This window comes from Nycticebus coucang, chromosome 13, assembly GCF_027406575.1.
Source record: "Nycticebus coucang isolate mNycCou1 chromosome 13, mNycCou1.pri, whole genome shotgun sequence".
Taxonomy (NCBI): domain Eukaryota; kingdom Metazoa; phylum Chordata; class Mammalia; order Primates; family Lorisidae; genus Nycticebus; species Nycticebus coucang.
Window position 1 is genome coordinate 85,727,765 of NC_069792.1, and position 13,770 is coordinate 85,741,534.

Below are 13,770 nucleotides of genomic sequence, written 5' to 3' on the forward strand. Positions count from 1 at the left end.
GGATCAGCAGGTTGTGGGTCCTAACGAACGTCTGACTCCTTCAGAAAAAATCTCTGGAGATGAGCACTCACACAGGGGACTGCGAACTGAGAAGCACTGAAAGCACTGGGTGATGGGTTTCAAAAGCCTCAAAAAGTGCATACCTTGTGACACAGAACAAACACTTCAGGAGAAACCATTAACATAAGTGATGTGCAACAACAAAGATACGCTCACCCCAGCACTGCTCATAATCAGTAAAAAACTGGTGCAGCCAAAACTCAAATGAGGAAGGAACTTGCTACCTCAGGGCCTTTGCACATGCTATTCCCATCCTGGATCATCAGTCCCCTGAGCGACACAGTTCACAAATTATTTCTCAAGTATCACCTTCTCTGTGAGGCCTTCCCTAACCACTCTACTCAAATACAGCAGCACTGCTATCTCCCTATGGCACACAGATCCTTCTAATGTCCAAGTGATTTAGTCCATTTGTCTCTGCTCCCCCCCACCAACACTCCACTAGATGTCCTTAGAGGGCATGGATTTGGGTCCATTTTGTTCATGCCTGTTTGTACCTGACACACAGTAGGCCCTTAAATAAGTGTTGACCAAATGAATCATAGACATCCAAAACAATGCACCACTACACGGCTATTAAAACTGACCTTACTTAGAAAGACACACAAAGAAAGGCAAGGACATTGGATGGCTCAGGGAAGAAAGAATTTCTGATATCGCCCAGGCCGCGTGACCCTTTGTTTAAAATACGTGCTTGTGAGTGTGTGCACGTAACCCACTTTGTAATCAAGGGGTGTGGTGACTTATTTTTTACTTAACTCAAGTTCCTAGTTTCTCTCCCATTAACTTTACATTACTTACATAATCTCTGAAAAGTAATCCCTCATGGAATGCTCTCAAAACATTTGCTAATTTTTTTTTTTTTAGAAAAAAGCTGCCTCCTCAGTGACTTAATTAGGGTGCTCCTAATTAAGGCCAGGACAATATCAAAGAGGCCAGGTTCCAGGGGACTCTTGCTCTAGGTCTACTTCTGGTTGCGGGAAGCCCTCAGTCCCTCCAGCAGTTGGCCATGGGCTACTCCTGGCTCTGCGCCCCTCGACCTGCTTCCTATTGGGGTGCCTCATCCAATTACTCAGGCCCTCGATCACATCCTGCTGCAGAGCCAGCTTTGAAGGTTCAGTAAACAGTCACTTCAAAACAAAAAGGGACCATTAAACCAAACTCAAAGACTTCCTTAATGGCTATTCGCTCAGCTGCAGGAGCCCAGCCTGGCCTCAGAAGTGAGGTCTCCCTGGGAACTAATCCCCAAGCATTTCCAGCCTCCTGCTGCAAATATCTCCCCCCTTCCTGTTTTGCACTTAGTCATGTGGGGTGCAGAGCCCTTACAGGGGACAGGGGACAACCCTTGGCAGAGGAGTTTCTCCAGCAAAACAAACACATGTCGTGTGACTGCCACTTTGGACAGTGGTATCAGACCCTGAGGTCTCACCCCCCACAGCTCTGCGCACAGTTCTCTGTGCTGACAAGGTAGAGGCACTAGCTAGGGTGAGCCAGTTGCCCAGCAGCTTCATGTCAACAGCCAGGTCCTTTCCCCCTTTAATTAGAGGGAGACCCATTGCGCTTCTGGAAGAGGCTCAGAGACAAGTCTTAGATTTTCGTGTGTTTTACCTGGCTCTTCCTGAGTCGTAATGGTATAGATGGAGTAATCAAAGACATTGATAAGATACACCCATTACAGAATCTAAAATGCTGTGCTGTAAGAGACAGCCCAGCATGCTGGAAAGGAACACAGCCCCAGAAGCCAGAATGCCTGGATTCAATTCTCAGCTCTGCCTGTTCCTAGTTGTATAACATGGGGAAATGGCTTAACCTCTCTGCACCTCAGTTTCCCCATCTATAAAATGGGATCTATAATAATTAACTGTAACTACCTCATTGGGTCATCAGGAGATTAAAAAGTTTTTGTCAAGCACTTAGCATAGTTTCTGGGAGGCACATAAATGCTTGTTAATTAAAACTTGGTTTTCAGCTTGAGTGTCACCTAGGCCAAGAGTCTTCCAGAACTCTATTTCCACCCCAAATAGGAATCAGAGGCTCTCCCCAGAGTCCCAACACAATCTCAGGCTGAGCTCTATCATGGCACAGATCACACTGAATTCTAGTTAATTGCCTGCCTCTCTTCTAGATGGGGCATTTTAGGCCAAGAACTATCTATCTTGTTCAGAGGCAAATGTGTATCTCCACCACCCAGCAGTGCCCCACATCATATTTGTTGACTATATGTACCGTGGTCTCTCAAATTACTTACATGCTGAAAGCTGAAAAGCACTGCACTCTTGTCTATTGCATCATCAAAGTGAAGACATAGGTTTCTCCTGTTCTCTGAAACATCCACATTTGATGCAAAAGCCATGGTGATGCGACGACAGCCTTGGTACTCTGCTAGGAATTACTAGGGAAGCTCAGGTGGATACTCAAAACATTCACTTAGCACTTATTTCATGCAAAGCCCTTTACATATATTTTCTCACTTAATACTTAACAACTTTAAGAGGAAGTATTATTCATCCCCTCATCCATTTCACAGATAAGAAAATTGAGGCTCAGGAAGTTGAGTGACCCGTACAGGATAGAGCTGGGAAGTGGCAGAGCCAGGCTTCAAAGCCCCAGGGCAACCACTTTTTAAGGGAGCATATGATACTAGATAGAATCAACAAAGAATGTGAAAATGCCTTAAAGATATCAGCTTGGAGGAAGGTAGAGAGACCAGGAGGTCACTTTCTGATGGAGCCTTGAAGGATGAGAAGGATTTCAACAGGCAGCAACAGCAGAGACGGGACAGACACGCTGCAGGAGCAAAGCGGGCACACAGGATGTGTTCAAGGAAGCGAGGGGCCAAATCACTGGGGTCCTCATATCCCAGGCTGAGGCAAGGGAGCCACACTTGACAGAACCAAATACAACCAAGTCCTTGGAGGGGACAAAGGTTCAGTACACAGCTGCTGATACTTGAAGACGAGAGGCAAGTGAGGGCCACTTTCCCTAGTGGTCACACTGGAAAAAGGGAACTCAAAGGATATAGACAGAAAAAGATGGCCTTTGCAAAAGCAACTCCTGTCCCCTTGGCCTTAGCATTTCTAAAATAGACTTTTCTTTTCCTAAACCGTTAAATGCCCTGAGCACCCTTGCCAAGGACCCCATCCTCCCCTATCCTTATAAACAGATAGTGGGCGGTTACAAACAGAGAAACCAAATGCAAATAGGCCAAGTTGGACAAGCTGACTGTCACAATGAACTCAGGAGTGATTTATTTAGCAAGAAAGAAAACCTCTATTTCATTTCCAGACAACTTCACTGCAAGCACTAACTAAATACAGCTCCTTAAAGGTGGGGCAGTGTTGGCCCTAAGAAGTGATGGAGATAATTACTACACTGATTTTAAGACCTCAAAATACTTCATCCCCAAGTCTACAAGACAGAATAATAAAATTAGCTGATATTTCAATGCAACATGTCTCAGGCACCATGTGAAAACCTTCATATATGATAGCACATTTCAGAATTCTCAAAATCCTCTAAGGTGGTTAATTCATTAGACCCATTTTACAGAAAAGGAAACTGAGGGTCAGAGAGATTAACTTGCCCACGGGATTTGAAATCAGACCCCTTTGACTCCAAAGTCAGCAGTAGCACCAGAATTTCTACAGGAGGGGTTTAGAGGCAGTGTTCTGGCCAGCAGGATGTAACAGATAGGCAGGAAGCTGTGCCAAAAAGCAAGCACACTATTTTTATTTATCGACAAGTTACAGATCTGCACTGTTCAGTACAGTGGCCACCAACTATATATGGCTATTTAAATTTAAATAAACTAAAAGTGAATAAAGGGCAGTACCTGTAGCTCACTGGGTAGGGTGCCGGCCACATACACTGAGGCTGGCGGGTTTGAACCCAGCCCAGGCCAGCTAAACTAACAATGACAACTGCAACCAAAAAATATATAGCCGGACGTTGTGCTCAGTGCCTGTAGTCCCAGCACTTGGGAGGCTGAAGCAAGAGAATCACGTAAGCCCAAGAGTCTTAGGTTGCTGTGAGCTGTGACACCAAGCACTTTACCCAAGGTGATAGCTTGAGACTCTGTCTCAAAAAAAAAAAAAAAAAAAAAAAGAATAAAAAAAATTCAGTTCCTTGGTCATACCAGCCACATTTCATGTCCTTGACAGTCACATGTGGGTAGTGGACCATGTATCTGGCAATTTCCATCACTGTATAAAACTATACCAGACAGAACTGTTATAGTTCAATAAAACACAGTAAAATATTCCAAACATGTTTTTGTTGTTTGTTTTTCTATTTCATTTTACGTACCTTAACATTTCGCCTAAGTTTGTCTTATTTTTATTTTCAATTGTGCTAAAATACACATAACACAAAATTTACCATCTTGACCATCATTAAGCACAGACTTCAGCAGTGTCAATATATTCTTGTTGCGCAACTATATGAAGGTGCTTCTATTCAGACTTAGGTTAAGACGGAGAAAACACTTTGCAGGGCTGAAATTGTGCAAGGGGGAGACTTAGGGTAGCTCAGTGGTTCTCTGCCCTGGATATACACTAGCATTACCGGGGCTGCTTTACAAAATCCTAGGGCCCAGGATACACCCCAGAGCACTGAATCACAGCCTCTGGAGAGTGGGGCACAGGCATCAGCACCTTCCAGCTCCCAGGGAACCCAAAGGGCCCTTCCCCGTATCCATGCCCATTCTACCAGAAGAAGTATACCTGCCAGGACCTCCTCTCTAGCAAGACCCATTCCTGCAGCCACCGGAGGCCCCTGTCTCGTGGTCACGTGGGAGGCGGCAGAGAAGGGAGACTCAGGCACAATGGGTGCTGATGTTGAGTGAGTTGAAACTTCTGCTGCTGGTTCTTTGAGAGGAAGAAAGCAAACAAAAAGGCACATGGCTCAAAAGGCACGCACTGGATTTTTTTTTTCACCCCTCTTAAACTAGACAGGAAAAGAAAAACCACTTAGAAACTATGACCAAAGCTGTATATGCCAAGAATCAGCACAGGAAGGATTTTTCTTGGTCAGTCCATCGACTACCGCAAACACAGTTGTAATGGCTCTACCAACTCAGCCCAAACGAAGGGCTACCGGGACATAATTAAACACAGAAAGCTCTTTTACAAGAGCACCAGGGCTGGACGCAAAACAAGTTCAAGGTAAGGAGTTCTCTTGCAGGAGTCACTTGAACTCTGGATGAACTTAGTTAACTCAGATAATTATGGCAGTGGGAGGGGGCTGCCAGTCTAGCAGAGTCGCCCTACCTCAGGGACCAACAGACCCCCAGGACCCATGGCCAGCTACTGAAAAGACTCCACATACTGTGTAGGGACAAGGAATGACACTGAGAAGATGAACCTGAGCCTGGCCCCAAAGCTTCTCTGCCTTCTGCACACCCTAGGGAGGGAGAGGAAAGGGGGAGGGATGCCAAGTTGTCCAATGGAGAAGACTGGTAAGTGGGAAAGGGAAGGAAGCCACAGTGTGTGAACGCGTCATAAATGAAACAATTTCCACAAATGGGGAAGCTGCCTACCCCCAATAGGCATCTCATGTCAACTTCATACTCCCACTTTGTTAGACACACTCTACAGAGCTCCAGCTTCTGGGCCAAATAGGCTAAGATCTGAGCACCAGCTCTACCTCCCCATGGCCTTAGACAAGTTACTGAATCCCTCTCAGCCTCATGACATGACATCATGCTCACCAAGCACTTAGCACAATGCCTAGCACACAGTAGGTCCCCAAGTCTTCTGCCCCCTTCTCACAGCATGTGATGCACACTGAGCACCTACTATGTGCCAAGTGGCATGCCACCACATTTTAAACAACCAGATCCCACACATTTGTTCCGTTAGGTAAAAACACAGCCACCTCCATCTAAATGAAGCAAGAGGAGACAGAGCCGCATGCCAAGGCCTTCCAGGCGCTGAGAGGTAGGCTCTGGAACAGATTCTGCACTGAAAAATTACTTTTTATATTTTGTTTTTTGGTTGTTTTTGATTTGTTTTGGTGTAACATACTCGGATAAAACCTTCTGCAGTCTCCAGCTAATTCAAGGGAGAACCTTAGCAATCAAAAACAATGGGCTTCCTTAATGCTCAGCCAATTAATTTACTCCTGTTTTCCTCTCCGGTTTGCTACTTAATAAGGCTGTATCGGCAGCGCAATCTGCAAATCTGACTTAAACGGTTAAGGCATCAGTCAGTTCCCTTTGAGGGGCCTCAAATAGTTATGGTCTGATGTCCTAAGCAGCTACATCTGTCCTTGGCTTTTTTTTGGTTTGGGGAGAAGTAATTCTTTGTTCCTACAGAGGTGTGGGTGTGGGGGGGAAGTGTCCTGAAGGCAATTCCGAAAAGAAATGGGGAACTCAAAATGATGTCATTTTTCTGTACCCAGTTTGAACATCTAAATGGTCTCACTACATAAGGAACCTTGCCAGCTCTCACCCATGCCTGTGAAGATGGAAAAAGCCCAGACGAAAATTGTAGATAAAGCATCTAATGGATCAATAGTTTCAACCTTTTCACCTCTAAGCATTTTAATAACCTCGCGTGAGCTAGCCAAACTGACAGTTATCGTTTTAGCTTTTCCATATGATCAAGATGCAAAAAAAGAGTTCAAAGAGCAAGAGGTCAGCTGCTGAGAAGACACAGCTATGCCTGGAACATACTTATACACTAAAAAATTGCTCGTCATTCATCTGAAATGCACATTTAACTGGAAATTCTGTATTTTTACTTACTGCAATAGTAACACTGAATTTGGTGGCTGCAATACAGCTGATGCTCAATAAATACTGTAGAATGACTATATGTTACTCCAGTAAGAACCGGGTGATGGCTGAACCAGACAAAATCCAAACTCAGCTTACCTCCCTTGGAAACCAGGACCTAGGAATGACCCCCTCTCTCCATCTGGGGCATTATAAACTGCGGAATTTCAGAACACAAAGCTTCACTGCATAAAGCAACAATTTTTGCAGCCTTGGGGCCACCAGTGGCTTAATAAGTAGGTCCCCACCTTGAGCATGACCTTTTGACTGAATCCAAGTTTTACAGAACAAATCCCTTTAATAAAGGAGTTGGGAAATTTGGATTGAGTTGAGGGGCTACATTTAGGGATCTGGAGAGCTACATGGGCCTTGAGGCTGCAGGTTCCCCACCCTTCTGAACAATTTGATAAAATGGTATTTATTATGTAAGAGGTTTTCCCAAAGAAATACCCAAGCCAAGATCAAAAATGACTTCTTTCCAAACCATGACTACAAGATGTGCACCATAAAACCAAAAAAGATTGACAGACGAGGCCCTAAACCTCTGAACAGGCCCCATTCCAGGCAGTTCCTGCTGTCAATTTTATGATATCTTTACTTCACCTTCTTCTCCCACAGGCCCAAAATGAGGAAGCCGTAAAACCCTAGCCAAACACAACCATTTGCTGAGAGAAAAGCCAACATGGGGCCCATCTGTCCTTTACAAGGGCTCTGCTTGTCCCGCCTTTGTGTAGCTGTCATCATTTGCAGACAGCAGCCCACCTCCCTCAGAGCACCTGGCTGAGGCCTTGGCTGGGTTTTCAGTATCTTCCTAGAGAAAACTTTTTTTTTAAAGCATCAAAGGGAGGTCCTGAGGCTTTCCCCAAGCAGGACCATAGGACCTTTCTTCAAGGCCACCATGTCATATTGACATCATCTGTTCACGGCCCATGGGACAAGAAGCTCTGCAAGGGCAGGGCCTGGCAAAAGATCATCCACACAGCAGGCCCTCAACAAACAGGAAGGAAGTCAACCTCCCCTCTGACAGGAATCCCAAAGAAATGAAGGACAAAAACAATGCTGAAATTAGTATCCAGCCCTGGACCGACTACCTACATTCTTGATATTATGATAAGCAAGGGAAAATCTCATGGCATGCCAAACCATAAAAAGATTTCCATGGAATTCAAGAAGTCCCTTTAGCAGTTCTAATTTTTGGCAGAACTTAGGAGAGGATACTGGTGGCAAACGGGTGGGGTGGCAGGGAAGAACAAAACAAGGCTCCTATTCTGCTCCACACAGGTGCTGGTAATAGGACACCTCTGTCTAAAGTGACATGTGGGCTGGAGGAATCAGGTGTGCTTGGGGTTTTTTTCACCCCAGTCACATCACATAACCCCTGAACACACTCTCCTAACCTTGTACAAAGTTCTCCCTGCTGCAGGTCCAATTCAGCTCCTGGACATGCTGATTCTTGAGCAACAAGGGCGAGGAAAAATATTTGATTTTAGCATCCAACCTTTTTTTGTTTTTCCAAGCCAAGTTAAGTATTAAAAGAAGAAAGTCATCCACAAGGTGAGCTTCCCTCAAGTTTGGCCACCAAAGTCTCCTATCTTAAAAACTCCTCCAACGTCACCAAATACTATGCCAGTTCCATTGCTTAAAAGCAAGGGCACAAATCTCTTTGAAGCATATATCCCACCCTTCCCAGGACTTGGGATAAAAATTCCGAAAAGATTCTAGGCAGTCAGCATTGTCTACACATCAGAAGGCAGTCAACAGCCACTTCCAGACTACTGTTCTCCCAGACAAACCAGCTATGGACCCTTCCCTGCAGCCTCCCCAGTATCTTGTCTCCCCTTTTCTTTGGGACCAACTCACACCAGACGGCTGGATGGGTGATTTACGTGGATGGAAGGAAAGGCAGCCAGTAAGCGATTTTGCACACCACCATTCACTAGGGACCACCACCACAGCAGGGTAGAATAAAGGAGGAAAACCACGTTTCCTCTAGTCAAAGAATCAATAAGTTATTTTAACAGCTGCTGCTTGCTTTTTTACATGGTGCTAGATCCCAATGGAAGAAAAGTCAGGATTTCTTCTATACCCTATCCCCTGAAAAAAATAAAACACACATCCTGATAGATAGCTCAGGACTTAGATGAAGTATCTTAGAAGAAAACAGAAAGAATCTGCTCCAGCTTTTCTATGTCTTGAGATTCTTTTGGTTTCAGAAGACGGATGGTGCAAGGCCTTGAAATTATTCCCTTTTTTGTTGTTTTCTTTTTTTTCCTCCAAAGAGGAAACTGACTCCCTTCCTGTGCTGCTTTAGAGAATCAAATGCTACTAATAAAACCATTTTCCTTTCCCTTTTTTCACCCCAGTCCAACATTATATGAGCAAAATAACTTAAAAATTTTATCAAGATGGCATTCCAAATGGGTTTTCAACATTTATGCTTCTCCCTAAAGCAAACAGAAAGGTGACCAAAGGTATTACAAATCCATCACTGGAGTTGTAATAAAATAGACTACTGTTTTCCCAGACAAACCAGCTATGGACCCTTCCCTGCAGCCTGCAGAGAAAAAGAGGATAAGCAGGTCATTAGAGAGTCAGCTTATTTCAGATATTAAAAACTGACTTTTACAGCTAGTGGCTTACTGCATCTGCACGCTATACACTGCTTATCCCATATTCCCAAATTTTAAAATGATTTTCATTCCCTTTTAAATTGTCTTTGCCATCTAATCTATGAAGAAGTCTTCTAAGAAAACTCCATGAAAAATATACAGCAAATGTCTTATGTATAAGCAATCTTGGAAATCAGTCACTTCCTTATCTCTCTACTCCCCAAAAGTCTAAAATTCTGCAGAACCCAAGGCACATTTTAGTCTTCCACTCCACCTTGCTTTTAAAATCTTACTGCTAAAACAAAACAAAAAACTTCAAAATAAATGATTCCCCACAGGATAGTGAACAAGCCCAGTAAACTCAAAGGGAAAGAGATCAAGACCCACAAACTAGGTTCAGCACTTATGGGCATTAAATAAAAAGGCTTTATTTTTAACTGGAACCTTGCAGAGGGGGAAAACACCACCTTAGCACCCAAGAATCCCCAGCTAGGGCATACTGCCCAGCAGTCACAGGATGGCAGGTGAAAAGGAAGACAGCTGGGCCACCTTCTGAAGGGCTTTGTATTCTAACCAGTGAATGGGAAGAACTGACTGGATTTTGGATTAAAGAACAAAGAGAGAAAAACTCCAGGTGTGATCACTCCGGGACTGCAGTGGGCAGATTGGTTAAATCACTAGGCTCCTCGTTATTACTGAGGGTCGGGAAACATCCATTTGTCTCCTCAAAAAAAACACAAGCAGCTTTACCAACGTTTCTTAAATTCCTCCCCTGAGACCAGAAAATACTGTTCGTGCCTCAAACCAAATCTTGTTTGACTATAATCTATATAAGGACTGTAGAATATAAATTAACAATTAATACTGGAGTCTGAGGAGGGGCACCAATCTTTGTCTCAAAAGGCCACTTTAATAATTCAATGTCGCCTGTAGTCCCAGCTACTCGGGAGGCTGAGGCAAGAGAATCACTTAAGCCCAGGAGTTGGAGGTTGCTGTGAGCTGTGTGAGGCCACGGCACTCTACCGAGGGCCATAAAGTGAGACTCTGTCTCTACAAAAAAAAAAAAAAAAAAAAAACTTAAAAAAAAAAAAAATAATTCAATGTGGTTTGGAGGCAAAAGAATGGAAAGGGTTGTCTCCGAACAGGGAATAATCCATCTAATTCCAAGTGGCTGGATTAGAAGCATTCCTAGGCCAGCTGGGTCTGGCTGCAGATTATGCTACACAAATATCAATTTCTGACAAAATGCACAAGCTCTGTGGAAGGATTTCAAAATGGACAAGCCCAGGACAGAGGCACCTGAAAAGTTCACCCTAGGTGAGGTGGCAGTTGGTTCTAAAAGGGGGAAGCAGGCCATGACAGCTGAGCATTCTTTCCCAAAGTCCACCTCAGAGGCACCAAGCCTCTCCAAACCTTATACTTCATCAGACAAAAGCTCCTCCAGGCGCCCAGGCAGCGGCTGAAGAGGGGCTGTCCACACCCACTGGCTGCACGGCTTTCCAAACCTGCCCACTCGGTTTGGAAGCCGACCTTTTAATTAAACACCACCTCCCCGGATCTGGATCTGTTGAGGCAAACTAGGGCTGGGCTAGAGCCAAAGAGAAGCTCCCTAAATACAAATAAAAAAAAATTCCCTCACCACCCCCAATTCCCACCTCCAGCCAGCTCCCGCGGCTGGCTGTATTTCCTTTTGAATGAGTATCAAGGGCTCTGGTCTATTTCTATGCACCAGAAAATCCACATCAGAGGATCAGGTTATCCCCAGTCCCACCCTTTGCAGGAAAAAGCCAGGGTGTTGTTCCCCGCCCCCAACACGCGCACGCGCACACACGCACGCGCGCGACACACACATCTTCACAATCCTTCCAAGAGAAAACCTGAAAAGAGAAGAGTATGACTGTGTGTCTGTGTATGTGTGTGCTTGGAAAGGCAGGATACGGTTGTTTAAGGGGCCCCAATCTTGCCTTCGGTCTGGGAGCCTAAGCTGGTGGAAGGAGGCACCCCAGCAAGGCTGCCCCAGGAACTTCTGCTCTGCGCCCCCCGGGGAGGGCTGAGGGAAGGCAAGCACACATTCCCCTGCTTTAGAGCAGCCTAATTAATAACTAGTTTCCTCAGATCCCCCCACTCCTGGTAGACCTGAAAGCCTAGGAGGGAGGAACCTCCCTCCCAGTCTTCCAGACTGGGGGACTCCTTCCAGCGGCCAGGCAGAGCCCCTACTCTCTCCCCGCCACCGCGCCAGGCGCTCTGACCCGGGGGAATCAGGTGTCCGCCCAGGCATCCAGCCCTCGCGGGACGAAGACACTCAGTTCAGGGACAGACAATGGAAAACTTGGAGCCGGGGCCCTGAGCCTCTATGGGAACGAGACGGTGCCGCCCCCCTGACAATGAACGGGGCCAGGGCAGGGGGCATCACACACCCCCAGAGAAACCGCCCGCCCGTCGACCCAGCAGAGCCGGGAGCAGCGTCCCGAGTAAGCAGGTGACACCCGGGCCGGAAGCTTCCGCAGGTGGCCAGCGGCCACGACGCAAGCAAGGGCAGACGGCTGGCCCGGGGTGGAGGCGAAGCACCTCCGCCAGGTCAGTGCGCGGCAGCCCTGGCGTCCTACCTTCATGTCGCTGATGATGGTCTGGAAGAGGCCTCCGAGCGCGCTGCATTCCTTCTCAATCACAGCCTCCATTTTCCCGGCGCGGGCAGGGGGAGGACACACACGCGGGGCCGCTGGACTGCGCGCGGGGCCGGGGCTTGGTCACCCCGGGAGGAATTTCACCCTCGGAGCGACCCACCTCCGACTAGCAGCCTCTTCTGCAGCGAGGACGTCGTGCACGAGATCGACTGTTCTCTGCCCAAAGTAATAACAGCGATAATTTAAAAAAGCCAAACCGCTCTGCAGGGCGATTCGCCTACATGCAGCGCTCGACTCCTGGCCTTAAAAACGCCGGGAGAAGACTGACAATCAGGCCACCACTGGTGCCCACGACGGAAACGGCAAAGCCCATCTTGAGGCAAAGAAAACCGCCCGCTGACCTGGGGCCAGCGCCATTTAAAAATGCAAGATTTTCAAATTGAGTAAATTTTTTGAAATTAAGAAAAAAAAAAAAAAGAATCGCCAAACAGCAGAGCGGGTCTACTCGCAGCGCCCGGATCTGTTGCTCGCAGCTGCGGCCGCCGCCTCCTTTTCACTACTGCGCGCCCGGCCCCGGCGCTCGCTCTGGCTGGGCTCCCGGGGACGTTCCACGGGCGCGCACGTGCGCTCGTGGCCGTGCGTCCGCCGCGGGGGCGCGGGGAGGGCGCGCGCTCGGGGCCGTGCGTCCGCCGCACGCGGGCGGGGCTGGGAGCGCGCGCCGGGGAACAGAGAGGAGCGGCTGGCGGGCTACAGCGCGGAAAGCTCTGGGCCGGAGCCTTCGCCTTCAGGGCACACCGTGTGCCACCCCCTCCGTCCCAGGCCTCGGGTCACTGCGCGGAGAGGCAGTGTCAGCACCCAGCCAGGCGAGCAGCCACCCTACAATGGCTGCGAGCGCCCGGGACAGAGGCTGCCCCGCCGCTCCCCAGGGACTTGAACGGTAGCCTGCTAAGCCCAGTGCCGGCTTTTAATGAGCGCTCAGCGGGGCGGGAAAGATGCTGCAGCTACTGCAGCCTTCTGAGAAGAGGCCCATCGGTGATGTCAGGACTGCAACGCAGCCGAGTCACGATTGCAAATAGCCAAATCTATTAAGAAGAGTTCGGGGCGTCCCCTACATTGGGATGCCAAGTTCGATGAAGTTACGGGATGCTGGGAGACTGGATTGATTGCCCGTTGCAGGATGAACAGAAACAACATTAGAGCCCCTCTGTGCTGTTGATTAGTCTACAGAGATTGCTGACAGCTGGCAACTTGGACAGCTCGTGTTTTTCAGGCCCACTGAGCGTCCCCTTGGGAGATTTAACCTGGAAAGAGCACAAATGTGCCCGCGTGGATTTGGGGCTTTGAAGATTTATTTTCGCGGCTCTATGATCTACTTAGCTAGGATAACTCATTCAGATTGACATCCAGTGGGCCAGGTAAAGGGGAATCAAATGTTAACTTTTAAAAGACCTTAAAACATAAGCATCTAACTCTGGACGTGCCTTTGACCCTTTTGAAGCACAAAACATTACAAAAGAATAACAAAAGGAAAATAGTGGGAGCAGGGCCTCCAGAAGAAACCAAGTGCAAGCTGCTGTGGACTGTGGCAGATTCACTCAATAACAGGAAAAGATTGACTTTGAAAACCACATGGATCAAGGGATGCATATCAGGGCTGCAGAGGATAATTTTCCCCTGACCACTCTGCCCAACTCTTCTGCAG

General features: G+C 47.2%; 1 protein-coding gene across 14 annotated transcripts in view; it reads right to left on the bottom strand.

Moving 5' to 3' along the window:
- MTSS1 (MTSS I-BAR domain containing 1) overlaps positions 1 to 12,685 on the bottom strand; it is a 160,123-nt gene extending 147,438 nt beyond the window's left edge. For all 14 annotated transcript variants that reach the window (XM_053558869.1, XM_053558866.1, XM_053558874.1 and 11 more), the window contains exon 1: positions 12,051 to 12,685. In XM_053558869.1, coding sequence (XP_053414844.1) covers positions 12,051 to 12,122 — 72 coding nt within the window. In that variant the 5' untranslated portion in view covers positions 12,123 to 12,685. The remainder of the gene's footprint in view (positions 1 to 12,050) is intronic.
- Between the last annotated feature and the right edge of the window lie 1,085 nt (positions 12,686 to 13,770).